The sequence below is a fragment of the Monodon monoceros genome, unplaced genomic scaffold (assembly GCF_005190385.1).
Source record: "Monodon monoceros isolate NGI ecotype Baffin Bay Population unplaced genomic scaffold, NGI_Narwhal_1 Super_Scaffold_14, whole genome shotgun sequence".
Classification (NCBI taxonomy): domain Eukaryota; kingdom Metazoa; phylum Chordata; class Mammalia; order Artiodactyla; family Monodontidae; genus Monodon; species Monodon monoceros.
Genome location: NW_021703770.1, coordinates 34,351,220 through 34,374,319, shown reverse-complemented (window position 1 = coordinate 34,374,319; position 23,100 = coordinate 34,351,220). Strand labels below are relative to the sequence as shown.

At 35.6% G+C, this 23,100-nt stretch overlaps 1 protein-coding gene across 5 annotated transcripts in view; it reads left to right on the top strand.

Annotated features, from left to right (window-relative positions):
* The window catches only part of VPS13B (vacuolar protein sorting 13 homolog B), a 778,183-nt gene that overhangs the window by 396,989 nt on the left and 358,094 nt on the right, over window positions 1-23,100 (top strand). For 4 of the 5 annotated variants that reach the window (XM_029222782.1, XM_029222780.1, XM_029222779.1 and 1 more), the window contains 4 exons: window positions 365-479; window positions 3,036-3,177; window positions 6,020-6,428; window positions 19,380-19,491. In XM_029222782.1, the coding sequence (XP_029078615.1) occupies window positions 365-479; window positions 3,036-3,177; window positions 6,020-6,428; window positions 19,380-19,491 (778 nt within the window). Of the gene's footprint in view, window positions 1-364; window positions 480-2,407; window positions 2,475-3,035; window positions 3,178-6,019; window positions 6,429-19,379; window positions 19,492-23,100 lie in introns of all 5 variants that reach the window. The other variant, XM_029222781.1, reaches the window with a different exon arrangement.

Sequence of the window (23,100 nt, the reverse complement as noted above, 5' to 3'; positions counted from 1 at the left end):
GTTGCCTATAATACCTAAATTTTGTCTTATTTGTATTAAAATTCACTTCAAAAGCCATGAGGTAATTTCTTCATTGGTCATATCACTAAATGTATTGCAAAGACTGTTGACTGATATTAGATGTAGCACTTCATACATTAACTGGGATTTCCCCTGTTTTGAAATAAGCATCGTATCTTAATTTCGAGGCCTATACTGATATTAATTTTCCTTATTATTTTAGAATCTTATGTGGTTAATGAACAGAAAGTCTTAGTCCCTCTGTAGATGTCAAGGATATACATGCTAACATTAAATGTAAATAGAAAGTTTTAATATTGATTGTGAACCCTATACTGATATTAATATTTGCTTCTTATTGCAGAACTTTGTATGGTCAGTGAACTAGAAGATCTCAGTGCTTCCATAGATGTCCAGGATGTGTACACCAAAGTGAAATGTAAAATAGAAAGTTTCAATATTGATCACTATAGAAGCAGGTAATTAATGAATAATGAATATGGGAAAAGCTATATTTTCCTTGAACAAAGTCTATAAAAGAATTTTTATATTTTAATTTGATTCCTTAATTTTTAAAAAAATACTGTACATATTCCCAAAGATGGTTCTTAAGAAATATATTGGTTAATTTTACTTGGTATTCATTCATATATGGAATATAATAAAGTTTTGCTTTCTAAGAAGGCAAATCTGTTCATAAATATCCACACTGCCATATTAAATGAAATAAGCTGCTTTTACTAATCACCTCGCAATTTGTTATGCATGTTGTATATTTGCCAAGATGTCTGGGACACAGTTAATGGCTCTGGTTTTTGATGAATACTCCTCATCCATTCCCTATACCATAGATTGAAATGGAGCAGCATCTCATGTTCCTTACAACTTTGAGTACTTTTCTTATCTCACAGATGATTAATGAACATGTGGTGGATATTCCTAGAATCACATTTTTCCTTCCTAATAAATTTCTATCAAAAGTAGATTATAAGTAAATATGATTTGTTTATAATAATAAGTAATGGTAGTAAAAAAGTAATGTTTTAGATATTTTCATAAAGATATATAGCAATTTTATTATTAATTTTTCCAAAATAAAAATACGAATGCTTTTAGGAGATTTTTTTTTGTTTTATAACACTACCCTGGAATTGAGTTTTTTTTAACTGAAATATAATTCACATACCATAAAACTCACACATGCTTTTGTAAAATTATTTTTTAAACAGCATCATATTTTCTACTTCATAGTATTTTGGCAAAGAAACAGCCTTACAGTCCTGTTTTTCCTGGATTCATAATATTTATTCATTCAGCAATTAAGTGTCTGCAGAAGTACACGTTTCTGTACCTTTATTGATGCATTATATACTCTAAAAGACGAAGTCTTTTTTGTTGTTGTTGCGGTACACGGGCCTCTCACTGTTGTGGCCTCTCCCGTTGCGGAGCACAGGCTCCGACGCGCAGGCTCAGCGGCCATGGCTCACGGGCCCAGCCGCTCCGCGGCATGTGGGATCTTCCCGGACCGGGGCACAAACCCGTGTCCCCTGCATTAGCAGGCAGACTCTCAACCACTGTGCCACCAGGGAAGCCCCAAAGTCTTTTTTATTTAACGGGTTTCTAATTCTGCATTAAAAACATTCGAACTTTCATTCTTTATTATACATATCATATTGTTCATGTAAATAACTCTCAACTCTGTCATAGCCAAAAAATTATGTCATAACTGTGATGGTCAAAATATTTTGTTGGGTTTATATTAATACCTGTTATAATAGTATTATTTTACCAAGTGTATGATACTTGTTTTTGTTGTAGTAACAGTGAATCATTAATTGATTTTTGATAATGGAATGGTTAGCTCTTCAGTTTCTTCTGAATGGTATATCTCTGTATCAAAATGATCCTAGCAAGTGATACATGAATTTTATTTTATTGCTGAAATAATTTCTTGATTATGTGAATATTACAATTTATGTTCTAGATTATCAATGATTTTACTGTTAAATTTATGTAAGTTTTAAATATTTAGATAATTTATTCATTCATTTAATCAAAATATTTACTGAATGCATATTATGTCCCAAGCACTATGCTAAGCACTAGGGATTTAGTGTTTAACAAAAATAGACATAAACCATGTCCTTACGGACCTTAGAGTCTCATGGGTGAGAAAGAAAAATAACCTTCGTAAATTTAGAATTTATCATTAAGACAAATGCTTCTCTGAAGAACTACCAGGGTGTGGTGCTAATGTAAATTGTTCTGTTGATTGCATTGTCAGATCCACGTTTTAGTTCAGTGTAGTGTTGTTTACATCAGAACTACTTGAAATAGTTATATATGCTCAATTTTTTTAACTCAGAAAAATTGAAGAGAACAGATAAGGTGAACTTATGTTTTCCAGGCCAGGGGAAGGTTGGCAGTCAGGACATTTTGAAGGAGTATTTCTACAGTGCAAAGAAAAACCTGTGGTGAGACTCATTTAGTAATTATGATTTTTAAGAAATATATTATAAACTGTTTTTCTTTGTTCTTTCATGCAACGGGACTAATGGTTACAAGAATTAGAGCTCAGTAAATTCTTTTTGACCTTTTCTTCCAATATTACATTATAAAATAAAACTATTACTTCCTTTAAGCTGCTTGTGTTTTGTATCCATTTTCCTGTTAGAGCAATTAAGTAAATTTTTCAATAACACAAAGGTAGGATTGCTTTTATTAATATACTTTACCATTAATGTATTATTATGTTGACCTTTTAGAAGTTTTTCCTATTCATAAGTGAGTTCATGTTGGATTGTTCTTTATTATAAATTAAAAGTAGTCATTTACATTAAAAGCAACTACTTTTTGTTTACTTCCATTAACAATGCTTTTGCAGAAGATGGTCCAGGTAGAGGCCATACCGAGCAGTGGCTCAAACCTAAACCTATGCAAACTTGAGCAGAACTAAAACTATCCACATTTTTTTGCTTATGGCTTTTATTGCTTTTTGTCTTTTCACCTTCTTTGCTCCTGTCCATCACCTCAAGCCTTGGGGAAGAGTGTTGGTCTCTGGGGCAATGTGGAGGTGTCTTCCTTTCCTGTACTGACAAGCTGAACAGACGCACCTTGTTGGTTCGACCCATCAGCAAGCAGGACCCTTTCAGTAATTGCTCTGGCTTCTTTCCTTCTGTAAGAAATCATTTTTAAATTATGCTACAGAACTCCCATTAACAGGAACCCAGAGAAGGAATTGAACTATCCATAGAGTCAACTCTTGATTTTCATCTTCCTCTGTATCATTCACTTTGTAAATGAACTATAATGTATTCTTAAATCATAGACTGGTTTTCACTATAATTTGTTTCTGGGTTACTTGAGTATGCTATTTGTCATTCTGGTTTTGTGAATATAAACTAATTTTACCATCAGCATTAGAAAATCAAAGTAGGATGTTGAATATGCTTGTTAAATTATACATGTATTGAATGATCAAGAGTTGACCATACTGCTTTTGTCATTCTTTTTATGATTCTTCCTTACATTGCTTTTTTTCCCTATTATTATACCATTTCCTTCTCAGAACTAACTCCAAGTACCTTATTTGGTGCCTGTTATATCTGGACAAGGCTGTACGTCTGTCATTTACTGGACGGAAGATGAACGGTAGACTGTATACCAGTGGGTTTTAGAAGTTTAGAACCTTTTTTTCCCTAGTGGTACAAAATATCTGAATACGTTATTAAGCAAGTTCTTTTAAGTGACATTTTTAAAGTCAATAAAAATGCATGTAATTTTTAAATGTTAAGAGCAGATTATCACAATGGTAATAGCAGTTTTCTTAAGAAACTATTAAATCAGTGCAAACATTATTAGACATTTTCTTAGCATGTGTAAACTAGTATTTCTTTCCTTCCCCTTTTCTGTAGCTCAAAAGGAATTTAAGACATATATCTTTAAAAAGAGTATAAAAATTAGCCAAATATTTTAAATAATTGTGTTCTTAGATTTAGTGTTTAACATTGTATTTGCATAGCAAATACTAGTTTCTGATTTTGAATTTTTTCTAGTCTAGTCTGGAAAATTTTTTATGTTAGTGGAAGCTCTGTTTAGATTTATTTTCTTCTCTTTAATTGTTCATTAGCATCCATGAGGAACTTTCTTTATTTTAACATGTATTCATGAAAGAAAACCAAAATTATTGTTAATGCCCCCTTTTTTTGAGTTTTTTAAAATTAATTTTTATTGGAGTATAGTTGCTTTACAGTGTTAGCTTCTACTGCACAGCAAAATGAATCAGCCATACATATACATATATCCCCTCCCTTTTGGATTTCACTCCCATTTAAGATACCATGTTAATGCCCTTTAAAATTTTATCAATTTTTCTAAATTTTTAAATTTTCTTAACATTTCATTAATCATCATTGCTTTCTAACTTTTCACTTTAAATAGTATAAAATATTGATTATTACTACATGAAAAGTAATATTTATATTATCTCAACTCCAGTTAGTATTCATTCATTCTTTAATTTTTCCCGCCTTTTATTAGGGGAGTTAGGGATATAGCAGTTCAACACACTTGCTCTCATGGGTGTTGACCTTTCAAGAGTACCTACATTCAACATGTTTAAAAATATCTTTCCCAAATCAAAACATTTATACATTGAAACACTTTTTATACTATTTCCAGGATTCAAATGTTGCCATTAATTAAGATTTGAGGTGGGTTATTTAGATTAGTGGTTGATTCTACCCCTCCCCACCCTAATTCCTGGTTGAGACACCTAGAGACACTGTTGCTGTGGCCTCTTCCATTGGGGCCATACCACAGCACCCTTCTCCATCCACTGTTGCCTGCAATCTAGCATCATAGCGATAAGACTGGGATCACTTTTTCTTGTTTTACTGTATTTCCTTTGGTTTTGAGTGTAGAAAGCAAAACGAAAGGGAACTTAGATAAGAGGCAGTGAGAAAGTTGGAAATAGTAAAAAATGCTTTAAGGGCAGGACAATTATATGAAAAGTGATTATATTGCATATTCATGTAATGCCTACTTTCCAAGTTTTTTTTAATGGGGAGAAAATTAACTTTGAGAAAAAAACATATGCAAAGGTAAATTTTATCTCACCTTTCTTCATTATAAAGTCCAGGTTAAAAACAAAAGTAACAGTAAAAACTGAATTTCATACTATTTTCTTTTCATTAGGTGATAGGCAACAAAATGAGAGGAAGAAAATGGAAGTAGAAGAGGTTTACTAGTGATGGGATAACAGGCTCAAACACATTGCTGCTTTGCTACTTCTAACTTTTTTCTTTTTTATGTGAATGTATTTCCTTCTTGTTCTTCTTCCTTGGTTCACTTCCTCTCTTAACATCACTCTTTGGACTCTAATACCTAAAAGTCTTCATCAGGCCTTGGGAAGAGGGGTTGGGAATGTGGAATATAACAACTTAACTCTAATTTTATTTTGAGTAATATGCAAATTAGAATTTTATGTACATTAATTGGTTCAGGAAAACTATTGGTTCCATTTCACAAATGGAAATACATAACATGGTATTTCAATTTCACGTACATAGAAAACCCCTCTCTGACCCAAATTATGATGGCATATTACTACTCTTAATGAAAAATTATCAAGAATGAAAAGATAAATCTAGATATGATCTGTTCTAAATTCTGAACGTTACAGAAAAAGTAGAAATTATAGAAACAAGCACAAAGAGGTTAATTACCTCACTCAAGATCTAGAACTACAACTCAGGATTCCTAACTTCAAGTTCAGTCATTTTGTCTTAGAGGCTTTTGCCCTTTTTATGGAATTGATCAGTAATGTGCTCATTAAGAAGTATGCTTTTATTTTTTTATTTGTAATAAACAGCTGACCAGTCATGAAAAAAAAAAGTGTGGACGTGATAAAAGATTAAAGTATCAACCGAGATTGTTTTCTGCTTTCAAATAGTTTGTTTTGTGTTTTTTTCCCCTTTTTTTAATAAACATGTATTGTGATTTCCTTTTTCTGGAACAGACAACTGCAAAACTTCTAGATGGCTCTCATCAGCAGCATGGATTTCTCTCTTTGACATATACGAAAGCTGTAACAAAAAATGTTCGCCACAAGTTAACATCAAGAAATGAGCGAAGAAGTTTTCATAAGTTACCTGAAGGTTTAACAGATGGTTCCCCTCATTTTCTTCATGAAATACTTCTTTCAGCACAAGCCTTTGATATCGTCCTTTGTTTTCCTTTACTTAATGCTATTGCAAGTATATTTCAAGCAAAACTACCAAGGACCCAAAAAGAGAAAAGAAAATCTCCTGGTCAGCCCATGAGGACCCATACGCTGACTTCACGCAATTTACCTTTGATTTATATCAACACAAGTGTAATCAGAATTTTTGTTCCAAAAACAGAAGAAATGCAGCCAAGTATTGAAGGTATGTCTTCAGAATTTTTTTTTTTTTTTGCTATGATTTTCAATAACCTACATCTAAGGACTTTAGTTTTTCTTTTTGTAATATGGTAGCAGGTTGTAGGTTGCAGTTTGGTGTATTTTAAAAAGAGTAAATATGTTATAGTCACTTTACAACTAAATCTTTAGGAGTTATATCAAAATATTGGGTATGTTTCTGACTCTACTAATTACTAGAGTAAGAAATATGAGATTTTTTTTCTTTAGGTCTTTTGCTAGTAAAGCTTATACTTTCAGTTGTTTTGTTAAACTCAAATGTTGTGTTCTATATACCTAAGATAATTAAAAATTGCTTTAAAAAATTAGCAAACACACCACACACTGCATTAATGGCATAAATTATATTGACAATCTTGTGCAGCCTTCACCACTGTCTATTTCCAAAATGTTTTCATCACCCCAAACAGTAACTCTATGCCTTATATATTAAGCAGTAACTCCCCCTTGGTAACCTCTGATTTACTTTCTGTCTCTCTGAATTTTCCTCTTCTAGATATTTCATAAAAGTTGAATCACAGAATATTTGTCCTTTTGTGTCTGGCTTATTTCACTTAGCATAATGTTTTCCGGGTCCATTCGTGTTGTAGCATGTATCACAGTTTCATTTCTTTTTATGCCCGAATAATATCTATTGTGTAGATACACCCCATTTTGTTTATCCAGTCTCTATCAGATACTTAGGTTGTTTCCACTGTTGGGTTGGCTATTGTGAGTAATGCTACTATATACAAACGTCTGTTTGAGCCCATTTTTAATTCTTTTGGATATATACCTAGGAGTGAAATTGCTGGCTTATATGTAGTTCTTTGTTTAGGATTCTGTGTTTTTGAGTAACCATCAATCTGCTTGGAAGCCCTTTTGACTAGGACAGGATTTATGGTATTTTCTGAACAATACTGATGTGCAGGCATAGTTGAGTCAACGGAAAGAGCAATGGGAGCTCCCTCTTAGTAGGGGTGGTAGTACCTGTGTGCTGAGCACCTTCACAATGAGACACAGGTCAGCAGTTTCCGTGGTTAACTCTAGCTTCTTTTTTCTGTCATACTCAGTGGTGGTTTATTGAAACAGGTTCTTGTGTTTCATTGATTTGTGTAGATGTCTGAAGGAATACAAATCTGGCTATTTGAGAAAAGGGTGGGAAAGGAACAGCTTTATTTCCCTTGTGTGTGCATTTGTTTTGTTTGTTTGTCATTTGTTGGCTTATTGTTTTATGACCAATTAGTTATGTTTCATGACTAATACTATATATCACACAGTTTTGTTGATGTTGTTTTAAATTTCCCATTTGGCTGCTATAACTAGGAAAATCTCCAATTGATTGTAATTGCAAGAAAATTTCTAAACTCTTGCTATTTTATTTTTAAAGCTGCTTTTTTCTTTTTTTTTTGGTGGTGCTTGTGGTGGGATTTTTAAGGTATAAGTTCAAAATTCTGATCCCTAAGCACCTGCTAAGCAGGTAACCTTGAATAAGAGTATGCGGTGAGGCTGTGGGTGGGATCTTGTTATAGCCATCTTTGGAAAATATGGTCTGCCACATTTCTCTGTGGACTTTTGGTTAATTTTAATCCTTTGCTTGTGTGAATACTTTTTGTAATAAACACCTTTTTAGTGGCATTTTTCATGACTTGGGTGAGTATATATAAAATAAATTCCTAGCAAAAGGATTGCTAGATCAAAGGGTATAAATATCTTCAAAATATTAAGGGATGTCAAAATGCCCCCCTAAATGGCTGTAGCAGTGTATACTGTTTCCACACTGTCATTCTAACAGAGGTTTATGAAACTTTTTGGTCTTTTCTCAGTCTCATTAATGAAAAGTACACTTTTTTTCTAAGGAGTTGCTCAACTTCATCATTTGTTAAGAGCTCTTTGTGTTAAGCCTTTTGTTTGACCTACATTGTATTGCATATGTCTTTTCATTTTTGGGGTGTCTTTGCCTTGTGTGTGTGTGTGTGTGTTTGTGTGTGTGTCTCTCTATGTGTATATCTATATGTATATCTACATGTACACATCTTTACTTGTACCTGTTCTCATATCTGTATCTACCTGAGATGTTATGAATTGCCAAACTATGTGCCTATCCACAAAAAAGTATATAAAAATGCATGCCAAAAATTCAAAGGTTTTGACGTATTATGTTAGATTTTTTTGACACGTTATCTTTCGGCATTGCTACTCTTAATTCAAATGGTCATAATATTTTTATCAGATTAATTAAACCAAATGTAAATTATGTCTTATTGAGTGTGATAGCATACTAAAATGCTGCTATATCATACTTCTCAGCCGGAACTATTTTATAAAACTATCTCCAAGCAATTTGTGCCTGTTGATCAGAGATGATTGGTAAACTAGATGCAACTACATTTCCCATTAATATACATAATCATTAGGTTACACATTTATTGAACCTTCTTTCTGTCTTAAACTGCAAGTATGACAATAACTAATAAAACCTTTTGTTGATGGCTTTGTGTAGGGTTGTCAGTATAGTTCTGGCTTTATAAAACTTGAGACTTTAGATGTTTTATTATGTAGAGTTTATATTGAGAATCTTAAAGGAAAAATTGAAGTCTCTAAAATGCTTTTATTTTATGTTGAATTTAAGGAAACTTAGTTATGATCAACAGTCTGACTTTGTCTGACAATTACATGAAAATTCTGCTCCTTATTTAAGCTTTTGGTTACTTATACAAGCTCATAATTTCAGAGTTCATAGCCTTTTCATTTTCAATACATACTCTTGCCTCAAGAAAAGATAAAATCTTTCAGACTCATGTTTCATTTTACAGTAAATGTAAAAGTTTATAATAGTTCATCTTAAAATTCATTTAACAATAAGAAAATTATATTTAACATTCTGATATTTAAAGAAGTGATATTGAAAGTCTGGTTTTCGACTTGAATATTGCTTGCTTTATGTGCAGTTATTATCAAGATTCTGAATCTACAGGTGTTTGTCTTCCAGCTAGAGCTACTTATTTCATAACAGAGGACTGAGTTTTGGATCTAATGAGTCTTCTAGAGTGAGTAGTTCCTCATGAGACTTAATTTTTAAAAATACAGTTAAAGCAAAGAAGGAAGGCATTCATTTTTGTGTTGAAAATGCTTCTAGAGGGAACATTTCCTCATTTGGTCCAACTAGTAAATGCAGGTGAAGTAAACGAAAAAAGAGAAGCTTTGAGGTGGAGTCAAGATGGCTGTGTGGGAAGACGTGGAGTTAGCATCTCCCCACAACTAGGGTGCCTGCTGGCTGCCGGTGGAGGACTCTGATGCCCAAGGGGATGGGAGGAACCCCAGATTGAACCGGTAGCACATAGGGGGACTGAGAGAGGAGGAGAAGTGGAGGCCAGAAAGGATCGGCACCCCTGAGGCTGGGGAGGTCATAAGAGGCAGGTGGGAGGGACTCTCCAGGAAGAGCGGGAGAGGAGTGGAGGGCGATTGCCTGGCCCACTTGGGCCAGGGAGCCTGCTGAGCGCCCAAGCCGGTTCCCCCCCTCCATAGCCCCATCCAGGCCATGTGGGTCCTTGGGTCATAGGAGGGAGGCTGGGGAGATCAGGAGAGGCAGGTGGGAGGGGCCCTGTGGGAGGAGCAGGAGAGGAGCAGAGGGTATTTGCCCTGCCCACTCAGGCCAGGGGAGCCTGCTGAGCTCCCAGGCAGATCCCCTGCCCTCCAAAGCCCCTTCCAGGTCATGTGGGTACTGGGGGCATAGGAAGGAGGCAGAGGGGAGAACAGGAGAGGCAGGTGGGAGGGGCCTTTGGGAAGGAGCGGGAGAGGAGCGGAGGGCGATTGCCCCACCCATTCAGGCTTGGGGAGCCTGTTGAGCTCCCAGGCCTTTACCCTGCCCTCCAAGCCCCCTCCAGGCTGTGTGGGTCCTTGGGGGCATAAGAGGGAGGCCGGGGAGATCAGGAGAGGCAGGCGGGAGGGGCCCTCCCAGACCCCAGACCAGAGGAGCAGGAGAGGAGAGGAGCGTGTTTGCCCTGCCCATTGGAGCTCAGGAAGCCTGCTGGGCTCCCAGGTGAGGTCCGCTGCCCTCTGAGACCAGGGGTGGAGGGCATGCCTGGGCCCCTTCTGTTTCTTGAGCCTAAACCCCATCCCCCACAGACCCCATGGCCTTTTCCTGCCCTGTGGTCCTGAGCATTGGCCCCACCCACTGCCCAAACCTCGCCCTGGCTTAGGCCATGCCTTCCACAGCCAAGGCCTTCCCCCACACACACACAGTTTTTTTCCCCCCCTCTACCTCTTTCTTCCTATTGTGGTACTGATGTACCTTCCAGTTGTTGATTCATCTATATTTTTATTTTTATATACTTTCTAACATATCTGTCAGTTTCCTAGTCTAAATTTATTTTTTACCTTGTTATTCTCTCTTTTTTTTTTTTGGCCACCCCATGTGGCTTGCAGGATCTTGGTTCGCGAGCCCGGGGTCAGGCAGAAGCTCCTGTGGTGGGAGCTCCAGGTCCAAACCACTGGGCTAACAGAGAACCTCAGACCCCAGGGAATATTCATCAGAGTGAGGTCTCACAGAGGTCCTCATCTCAGCACCAAGACCCAGCTCTACCCAATAGCCTACAAACTCCAGTGTTGGAAGCTTCATGCCAAACAACCAATAAAACAGAAACACAGTCCCACTCATTAAAAAAAAAAAATGAGACAGCAAAAAATATGTCACAGATAAAGGAGCAAGGTACAAGACCAAATAAATGAAGAGGAAATAGGCAATCTACCTGGAAAAGAATTCAGAGTAATGAGAAAGATGATACAGAATCTCGGAAATAGAATGGAAATATAGATTGAGAGAATACAAGAAATGTTTAACAAAGATCTAGAAGAACTAAAGAACAAACAAAGAGAGATGAACAACAAAATAACTGAAATGAAAAATACACTAGAAGGAATCAATAACAAAATAACCAAGGCAGAAGAATGAGTAAATGAGCTGGAAGACAAAATGGTGGAAATAACTGCCGAGGAGCAGAACAAAGAAAAAAGAATGAAAAGAATTGAAGACTATCGCAGAGACCTCTGGGACAACGCTAAACGCACCAACATTCAAATTCTAGGAGTTCCAGAAGAAGAGAAAAAGAAAGGGTCTGAGAAAATATTTGAAGAGATTATAGTGGAAAACTTCTCTAACATGGGAAAGGAAATAGTCACCCAAATCCAGGAAGCACAGCAAGTCCCATACAGGATAAACCCGAGGAAAAACACAAAAAGACACAAATTAATCAAACTAACAAAAATTAAATTCAAATAAGAAATATTAAAAGCATCAAGGGAAAAACAAAAAAATAGCATACAAAGGAATCCACGTAAGGTTATCAGCTGATTTTTCAGTGGATACTCTGCAGGCCAGAAGGGAGTGGCAGGATATATTTAAAGAGATGAAAGAGAAAAACCTACAAGCAAGATTACTCTACCCAGCAAGGATCATTCAGATTCAATGGAGAAGTCAAAAGCTTTTCAGACAAGCAAAAGCTACAAGAATTTGGCACCACCAAACCAGCTTTACAGCAAATGCTAAAGAAACTTCTCTAAGCAAGAAACCCAAGAGAAGAAAAATACCCACAAAACAAACCCAAAACAATTAAGAAAATGGTAATAGAAACACATATAGATAATAACCTTGAGTGTAAATGCCTCAACCAAAAGACACAGACTGGCTGAATGGATATAAAAACAAGACCCATATGTATGCTGTCTACAAGAGACCCACTTCAGACCTAGGGATACATTGAAAGTAAAGGGATGGAAAAAGATATTCTATGCAAATGGAAATCAGAAGAAAGCTGGAGTAGCAATACACGTATCAGATAAAATTGACTTTAAAGACTGATACAAGAGGTAAGGAGGGACACTACATAATGACCAAAGGATCAATCCAAGAAGGTATAACAATTACAAATGTTTATGCACCCAACATAGGAGCACCTCAGTACATAAGGCAAATGCCAACAACCATGAAAAGAGAAATCGACAGTAACACAATAATAGTAGGGGACTTATACACCCCACTTATGCCAATGGACAGATCATCCAAACAGAAAATAAATAAGGAAACACAAGCTTTAAATGACACAATAGACCAGATAGATCGAATTGATATTTATAGAACATTTCACCCAAAAGTGGCAGAATACACTTTCTTCTCAAGTGCACATGGAACATTCTCCTGGATAGATCACATCGTGGGTCACAAATCAAGCCTCAGAATCTTTAAGATAATTGAAATCGTATCAAACATCTTTTCTGACCACAATGCTATGAGACTGGAAATCAGTTACAGGAAAAACACTGTAAAAGACACAAATACCTGGAAGCTAAACAGTGCACTACTAAATAACCAAGAGATCACTGAAGAAATCAAAGAAGAAATTTAAAAATGCGTAGAAACAAATGACAATAAAAACATGACGACCCAAAACCTATGGGACGCAGCAAAAGCAGTTCTAAGAGGGAAGTTTATAGTAATTCAGTCTCACCCCAAGAAACAAGAAAAATCTCAAATAAACAATCTACACTACACTTATAACAACTAGAGAAAGAAGAACAAAGAAAACCCAAAATCAGTAGAAGGAAAGAAATCATAACGATCAGAAGAGAAATAAATGAAATGGAAATGAAGAAAACAGTAGCAAAGATCAATAAAACTAAAAGCTGGTTCTTTGAGAAGATAAACATAATTGATAAACCATTAGCCAGACTCATCAAGAAAAAAAGGAAGAGGACACAAATCAATAAAATAAGAAATGAAAAAGGAAAAATCACAACTGACACTGCAGTAATACAAAGGATTATAAGAGACTACTGCAAACAAGTATATGCCAATTAAATGGACAACCACAAAGAAATGGACAAATTCTTGGAAAGGTACAATTTTCGAAGACTGAACCAGGAAGAATTAGAAAATATAAACAGACGAATCACAAGTAATGACATTGAAACCATAATTAAAAATCTTCCAACAAACAAAAGTCCAGGACCAGATGGCTTCACAGGCAAATTCTATCAAACATTTAGAGAAGAGCTAATACCGATCCTTCTCAAACTCTTCCAGAAAGTTGCAGAGGGAGAAACACTCCCAAATTCATTCTACGAAGCCACCATTACCCTGATACCAAAACTAGAAAAAGATATCACACAAAAAAGGAAATTGTAGACCAATATCACTGATGAACATAGATGCAAAAATCCTCAATAAAATGCTAGCAAACAATCCAACAGCACATTAAAAGGATCATACAGGGTTTCCCTGGTGGTGCAGTGGTTGAGAGTCCACCTGCCGATGCAGGGGACGCAGGTTCGTGCCCCGGTCTGGAAAGATCCCACATGCCGCGGAGTGGCTGGGCCCGTGAGCCATGGCCGCTGAGCCTGTGCTCCGCAACAGGAGAGGCCACAACAGTGAGAGGCCCGCGTACCGCAAAAAAAAAAAAAGAAAACGGATCATACAGCATGATCAAGTGGGATTTATCCCAGGGAAGCAAGGAATCTTCAATATATGCAAATCACTCAATGTGATACACTATGTTAACAGATTAAGGAATAAACAGCATATGATCATGTCAGTAGATGCAGAAAAAGCTTTTGACAAAATTCAACACCCATTTATGATAAAAACTCTCCAGAAAATGGGCATAGAGGCTACCTACCTCAACATAATAAAGGCCATATGTGACAAACCCACAGCAAGCATCATACTCAATGGTGAAAAACTGAAAGCATTTCCACTAAGATCAGGAAGAAGACAAGGATGTCCACTCTCACCACTATTATTCAACATAGTTTTGGAAGTCCTAGCCACGACAGAGAAGAAAAAGACGTAAAAGGAATCCAAATTGGAAAAGAAGAAATAAAACTGTCTCTCTTTGCCAATGACATGATACTGTACGTAGAAAATCCTAAAGATGCCACCAGAAAACTCCTAGAACTAATCAATGCATTTGGTAAGGTTGCCGGATACAAAATTAATGCACAGAAATCTCTGGCATTCCTATACACCAACAACAAAAAATCAGAAAGAGAAATTAAGGAAACACTCCCATTTACCATTGCAACAAAAAGAATAAAATACCAAGGAATAAACCTGCCTAAGGAGGTGAAAGACTTTTACTCAGAAAACTGTAAAAAACTGATGAAAGAAATTAATGATGACATAAACAGAGAAATATACCATGTTCTTGGATTGGAAGAATCAACATTGTGAAACTGATTCTACTCCTCAAAGCAATCTACAGTCAGTGCAATCCCTATCAAACCACCAGTGGCATTCTTCACCGAATTAGAACGAAAAATCTTACAATTCGTATGGAAACAGAAGAGACCCTGAATAGCCAAAGCAATCTTTTTTTTTTTTAACATCTTTATTGGAGTATAATTGCCTTACAATGGTGTGTTAGTTTCTGCTTTACAACAAAGTGAATCAGCTATACATATACATATATCCCCATATCTCTTCCCTCTTGCGTCTCCCTCCCTCCCATCCTCTGTATCCCACCCCTCTAGGTGGTCACAAAGTACCAAGCTGATCTTCCTGTGCTATGCAGCTGCTTCCTACTAGTTATCAGTTTTACATTTGGTAGTGTATATATGTCCATGCCACTTTCTTTCTTTGTCTCAGCTTACTTTTCCCCCTCCCCATGTCCTCAAGTCCGCCAAAGCAATCTTGAGAAAGAAAAATGGAGTTGGAGGAATCATGCTCCCTGACTTCAAAGTATACCACAAAGCTACAGTAATCAAGGCAGTATGGTACTGGTACAAAAACAGAAATATAGATCAATGGTACAGGATAGAATGCCCAGAGATAAGCCCATGCACATATGGGCACCTAATTTACGACAAAGGAGGTAAGAACATACAATGGAGAAAAGACAGCCTCTTTGATAAGTGGTGCTGGGAAAACTGGACAGCTACATGTAAAAGATGAAATTAGAATAGTCCATAACACCAAATGCAAAAATAAACTCAAAATGCATTAAAGACCTAAATGTAAGACCAGACACTATAAAACTCTAGAGGAAAACATAGGCAGAACACTGTATGACATAAATCACAGCAAGATCCTTTTTTGACCCACCTCCTAGAGAAATGGAAATAAAAACAAAAATAAACAAATGGGACCTAATGAAACTGAAAAGCTTTTGCACAGCAAAGGAAACCATACACAAGACCAAAAGACCACCTTCAGAATGGGAGAAAATGTTTGCAAAGGAAGCAACTGACAAAGGATTAATTTCCAAAATATACAAGAAGGTCAGCCTGCTCAATATCAGTAAAACAAACAACCCAATCCAAAAATGGGCAGAAGCTCTAAATAGACATTTTTCCAAAGAAGATATACAGATTGCCAACAAACACATGAAACGATGCTCAACATCACTAATCATTAGAGAAACACAAATCAAAACTATAGTGCGTAGTTGGTCACACTGGTCAGAATGGCCATCATCAAAAAATCAACAAACAACAAATGCTGGAGAGGGTTTGGAGAAAAGGGAACCCTCTTTCACTGTTGGTGGGAATGTAAATTGATACGACCACTATGGAAAACAGTATGGATGTTCCTTAAAAAACTAAAAATAGAACTACCATATGACCCAGCAATCCCACTACTGGGCATATACCCTGAGCAAACCATAATTCAGAAAGAGTCATGTACCACAATGTTCACTGCAGCTCTATTTACAATAGCTAGGACATGGAAGCAACCTAAATGTCCATCGACAGATGAATGGATAAAGAAGATGTGGCACATATATACAATGGAATATTAGCCATAAAAAGAAACGAAATTGAGTTATTTGTAGTGAGGTGGATAGACCTAGAGTCTGTCATACAGAGTGAAGTAAGTCAGAAAGAGAAAAACAAATACTGTATGCTACCACATATATATATATATATAATCTAAAAAAAAGTGTTAGTGATGAACCTAGTTGCAGGATAGGAATAAAGAGGTAGACATATAGAGAATGGGCTTGATGACAGGGGGTGGGAGGGTGAACCTGGGGCGAAGTGAGAGAAGCTTCAGCATATATACACTACTGAATGTAAAATTGTTGGCTGGTGGGAAGCAGCAGCAGAGCACAGGGAGATCAGCTCGGTGCTTTGCGATGACCTAGAGGGGTGGAATAGGGAGGATGGGAGGGAGGCTCAAGAGGGAGGGGATATGGGGACATGTGTTTGCATATAGCTGATTCGCTTTGTTGTGCAACAGAAACTAACACGGTACTGTGAAGCAATTATATTCCAATAAAGTTCTTTTAAAAAATATATATATATTTAAGTTCAAGGTGGGGATAGATAAATTCATAAAGAGTAATTCACCAGTAAGATGTTGCGTTACCTACCAACATTCATATTAGGTTGGAAGGCCCAGAGTTAATTATTAGGGCCTCTCATAGATCGCATGAATAGGCTTTGTCAGGGAGAGTTATACCCTCCAGTTCTGGATGGACAGAAATAGAGAAGATCTGTGGTGCATGATGTTGGCTCAGGAGTCTTGCCTTCGACTGCAGTCTTAGCTGCGAGCTCTGACCAGGTGGACCACATCTCTTGTCTGATCCTTGCCAGAGCAAGGACCCAGAAGTCTTGCCCGCGTACACCTTCAACCACTGCCTACAGCTACTACCACTCCCACCACAGTTCAGCTGTTTATACGAAATACGTATTAACCTATATGGAATCATCATCTTGCCCCTAATCTTCAACTGTTTCTGTTAATGGTACTGTTTGCTTGTATTGGTATGAAATTTGCAAACTTCAAATGTTTTTATGTTTTTATTAAAGAAAAAAAAGAATACCAAAATTTTAAAAAAAAAGGGCAGCTTGTTTTTTTGCCAACTATAAAGTAACTAAAGAAATGACCCAAGGCACTTTCTTGCATAAATATCTATTTTTATTATTTTTTTGTATATCAAAGGTACATTTTGATAAGCTGAATACTTTCTGTAATAAAATTGATTGTTTTAATTTAGTTTGTGGATGATCTGCATTAAGTGCTTTTTATCATTATTATTATAACTTCATAGTCAGTTTAATATAGTGAGAATAGTTTTGGCTCTAACAGAAACAATTCTGTTCTTGGATCTGGCTTTGTATGTAACACCAAGTACGTCATTTTTCTTCCATATGTACCTCATTTACTGCAGTGTTTCTATTACATTTCAGACTTTCATATGGTCGGTAGTATCTGTAGCCTAGAAGAACAGTTAGCAAGTACACTAATTGCACTTTTGTGGTATGCTCTATTCTCCAGGCTTACTATTTATTGATTTAATTGAGGCCTTCTGCTTAATCAGAGGTTTTTACCCACATGGAACTATTTGATAAGCGTGGCATAAAATGCAAGATCTATGAAATGTAAACAGTGTTCATAGTATAAGGACCTATAATCAAGCCAGACCTCTAGTCATTTGAAAATAGTACAACTGCATGAGAAGTAGTTTTCTATTTGATCTTTTTTGCTATGGACATTTAAAAATACCATCTTTATTGTAGCATCCACATGCTAATATTTATTATGATAGCTTGTCTCTTTCTTCCCCTTTTGTTGTCCTTCCCCTTCCCCTGCCATTTTGCCTCTCCCTTTATGTACATCTTATTCTGGTTCTTTCTTTTCCTCACTGAATATCTTTCTTCTTACTTTTCTTGATTTTCTTAATTCTAACTTTCTTTTTTAGACTAATCTAAGTCAGACCATACTGAGTGTTCTGCTGAAGCAGCTGGAAACAATCTCTTAGCTTTTGCATTCTTTGGCCACCACAGTTTGGGAAATATGGATTGTATGCCTTTGTAGGCATGTTCTGTTCAGGATATTCCTGAGGTCTTGCAGCCAGTCCTTTTCTGTTCCGTTTGTGGCAGATGGTTGTTCTTTGAGAGAAATTATGAATTTTAGTATATGTTTTCTTCACAACCCAAAAAGTTGTGTATTGTTAACAATTTTAAACAGCTACTACAGTAGACTCATCTGTGGGGGAAGAGGGAGTAAAATTTAATGTAAATTAATGGGGCCATCAAGAACACCTTTTCATTCCAAATAATTTTTAGAAAAAGACATTAAATTAGCCAGTGACTTATAGAAAAATTGTTGGGCTTTTTATCATGAGAACATGTGATAAAATTTTTTATTCAGTATAGAGAAAAGAATCAGAATTAATATACCTTTTTACCTTTTATTGTTTTCTGAGAATACTTAGCTTTAGATTCCATTAGGAAGTAAAACTTTTACACAAGTGTGAAATTACTATTTCTCAAGTAATTCCACTATAGAAATTATTAAAATTAAAAAGTGCCTAGAATAGAAAGTTGAAGTGTCCTTACGTATTAATCAATTACTGGGTTTTTTCTTTCTTTATAATTGCAGCCATTATTTTCTTCACCATTGCAGCCATTAAGCTGACATGTTACAGCCTAACGTGCTATTGTGTGTTTGTGTGTGTGTGTGTGTGTGTGTGTGTGCGCGCGTTGTATTTAATTATTACTAATTGTGTAAATTCAAGTAACTTTGAGAATTTGTTACTGCCTTTCTGATATCCTTCAATATATTTGTAAACAACAATGCAGTGTTGAAACCCCAGGGCTGAAAATCACTTGGGAGAAAGATGTAGTATTATCAGATCATGAAATTAGATAAACATACTGCTTCAATATTACTTACATTTAATTAATATCACATGTTTTCATGTTGAGTGGAGTTTTTTTTCATTGCCATTTTAATTGTCTATCCAGAGAACTAGTTATTGGGGTGTAAAGGAAATAGTTAAGAAAAGCATTAAATATTTCTATTTTAAACAAATTTTTCCTTGTTCTCATTTATGGTCTTATCTTAATTTGTCTCTATCCCATTATTCAAAAAATTTTCCTTAAAGATGAAGTTGCATACAGATCTACTGTATACCTCATTAATCTATTTCTTTTACAGCTAATCAGGCAGCAAAAGAAGACACCATGGTTCTGAAGGTTGGCTCTGTTGCTATGGCTCCCCAGGCTGACAATCCCCTTGGCAGATCTGTCCTCAGGAAAGATATTTACCAGTAAGTTTATTTTCTTATGTTCAATCTTGCAACAATTTCATACTGCAAAGAAGTACACTGATCAATAAAACTTGCTCAGTGTGGCCTGTAGAAATACTTTTCATTCGGGATCTTTTGATATTTAAAACCAGGTTTTTCTGATTTTCTTCAGTTGTGGGTTTTTAAATTCATTCAGACAAATCAAGTATTTCTGTGAAGTGTTGATGAATAACAGAATGTAAGTACCAAGTCACCATAAAACTGAAGAAGCGCAGTTTGGAAAATTTTAGCAGACTTTAAATTTGACCAAATTTCCTAATTACATGAGAAAATTAGGTTCTCTCTAGAACTACCATATCCTAATATAGTCATATTGTATCAAAATGAAGCATTTTCTTAACTATAAGCCATTATTTGAAATGTAGGACTGTGCGTGTCATATGGATCAAAGCTGTAAAGAAAAGCAAACTTCTAAGGAGAAATTTCACAGTAAACACTTTCTGTGAAAATGCCATGCTCTGGATTTTGTCATTGACTATTTGCAAACCACACCAAGCATATATGGACAGCTAAACTGGTGAACACATGTAATCAACATGATAAAAATAATATATCATTCGTACTGAAGTTGGCACTGCTGCCAGACATAAAAGTACAGTTGCAAATAATGCCAAGTGAGAAAAGTCACAGAAATACAGATGAACAAGTGTCTTATTTTTCCTGCTGGTCTGTTTTTCAGATGTTGTAGTCTCCCACTCTTATCAGAAATAAATTTCTACTGTTCTCCAATAAATGTTACTGCTCAGAAAGATTCTGATTTTTGTAATACATTTACCACCTAGAGGGTTACAGCTATTTTTACTTTAAGTGGACCTAGGTGTTTTGTTTTCTCAATTTTTTCTGTTATTTGTGTTGACATTTTTTGCCTTTGAATTGCATATCTTGCTTGCTTTCTTGTATTACTTTTTCTGGTAGCTTATAGTATTCATCCCTTAAATAATTTTTATTTTGCTAACTTATGTAAAATTTAAGGATGTCAAAACTGAAGTAGGCCTTAGGAATCATCTAATCCAACTTCCTTATTTTATAGATTAGGAAACTGAGGAGTCAGAAGAATAATTGTCTCTAGTCAAGTAATGACAGAGCCAAGATCACAACTCATATTTTGACTTCCTCAGTATCTAGAGAAAGGATTACAGCAGAATCCTTTCTGGGTGAAAACAATTTAATTTTCTAACATTTGGAAATTCTTTTAGGTATATTTATCTTTTCTTTTCCACTTCAGAGCTAAGTAGTCCTCAAAGAGTTTCCTACTTTCCTTTTGGTGAAAGAAATATGTTTCATATTAAAAGACCCTATCACCATCAATAAAGTGAACCACTAAGATACTTCCCCTCCTCCTCTACCCTTTCCCCTTTCTGGCTCTTCAGCAGTCATTTGTGGAGATGTGGCTCTCCTGTGCCCCCTTCATTGCTTCCTCCCCTTTGTCCTTCTTGAACTTTTTTTCCCTCAGTCTCTTTTCTTATTCACTTCTCTATATTTTTACAGACCTTCCTTATTTTTCCTTCCCTTTCTGTATCTTTCTTCATTCTTTACCTTTTCCCTTTTCATATTTTTTCTTTCTTTACTTTCTACCTTCTTTGCCTGTATCTCATTTCATTCCATTTCACTATTTTAATAGTTTGACTTATTTTATAGAATATAGAAATATAATACCAAAAAATAAAGTCTAAAAATGTACATTATCTCTTTAGATCTTCAGTGCCTCACATCCTGCCTCACACAAAATACATGTAAACATGTACACAAAAAGTACATAATAGCTATTTTATGTTTACAGAATAAATGCCCTTACTTTCTTTTTCTAATTGACAAAACCGACGCACACAGAATTTTTATGTGTTTTTCCAAAAGCATATACTTATCTAATGGCAGAGCATTTCAGAATCTATTTCTTTAGAATTCTCTTCAGTTATTTTTAAATTCATATTTCTATCGTTTAGTCCCTCCCCCTGATTATGTGATTTAGTAATGTAATTCTCCTGCTCCCTTTCCATATGTTTTTACTTCCTCTTTCTTTTAATCTGCCTTTTGTGTTTCTTCTTTCTGTCTTGTTTTTTCTAACTTCCTCTGTGTGATAAATGGCATCTATAAAAAACCCACAGCTAATATAGTTCATAGTCAGAGACTGGGTGCTTTCGCCTTAAGATCAGGAGCAAGACAAGATATCTGCTCTCACCACTTCTATTTAGCATTGTATTAGAGGTTCTAACCAGGGCAGTTGGGCAAGAAAATGAAATAAAAGGTACCCAGATGGTAAGGAAGAAATAAAACTGTGTCTTATTGCAGATGACATGACCTTGTATATAGAAAATCCTAAGGTATCCTTTGGAAAACTTTTGGGTCAATAAACTAGTTCAGCAAGGTTGCAGGATAAAAAAATCAATATATAGTTAACCCTTGAGCAACACAGGTTTGAACTGCATGGGTCCACTTATATGTGGATTTTTTTCAGTAGTAAATACTACACAGCCCATGGTTGGTTGAATCTGTGGATACAGAACCATGGATATTGAGGGCTGACTCTAAGGGACTTGAGTATCTATGGATTTTGGTATTCCCGGCGGGTCCTGGACCATTCCCCCACAGATACCAAGGAACGACTGTGTAAATATCAGTTCACAATAATAATAAGCAATGAACTCTTTAAAAGTGAAATTAAGAAAGCAATTCCATTTATAATAGCATCAAAAAGAATTAAATACTTACAAATAAATTTACCAAAATAAATATACAACTTACACTCTAAAAACTACAAAACATTGTTGAAAGAAATTAAAGAAGATCTAAATACACGGGAATTATATCCCAATTACATAGATCAGAAGACTTAGTATTGTTAGATGTCAGTACTCCTCAAAATGATCTGCAGGTTCAACATAATCCACATCAAAATTCCAGCTAGCTTCTTTGTAGAAATTGGCAAAGTTTCTATATGGAAAATTATTCATATGGAATTTCAAGGAACCCAGAATAGCCAAAACAATCTTGGAAAAGAACAAAGTTGGAGGATTCACACTTCCAGATTTCAAAATTTATGACAAAACAACAATAATCAAGCTAGTGGAGTACTGATGTGAAGGTAGACATACAGATCAACAATAGAATTGAGAGTCCAGAAATAAACCATCACATTTACTATCAATTGGTTTTTAATAAAGGAGCCAAGACAATCCAATGGTAAAGAATAGTTTTTCAACAAATGGTACTCAGAAATCTGTATATCCACATGAAATTGGACCCTTACCTGACATTATATACAAAAATTAAGTCAAATGGATCAGAGACGTACAATTAAGAGCTAAAATTCTGAAACTTATAGAAGGAAGCATAGGAGTAAATCTTTGTGACCTCCGATTAGATAATGTTTTCTTATAAATGACACCAAAGGCATGGGGGACAAAAGAAAAAATAGATAAAATGAACTATATCAATATTATAAACTTTTGTGCTGCAAAGGACTCTATCAAGAAAGTGACAATCCACAGAATGGGAGAAAATATTTACAAATCACCTATCTGATAAGAGATTTATATCCAGAATAGGTAAAAAAACTCTTACAACTCAATA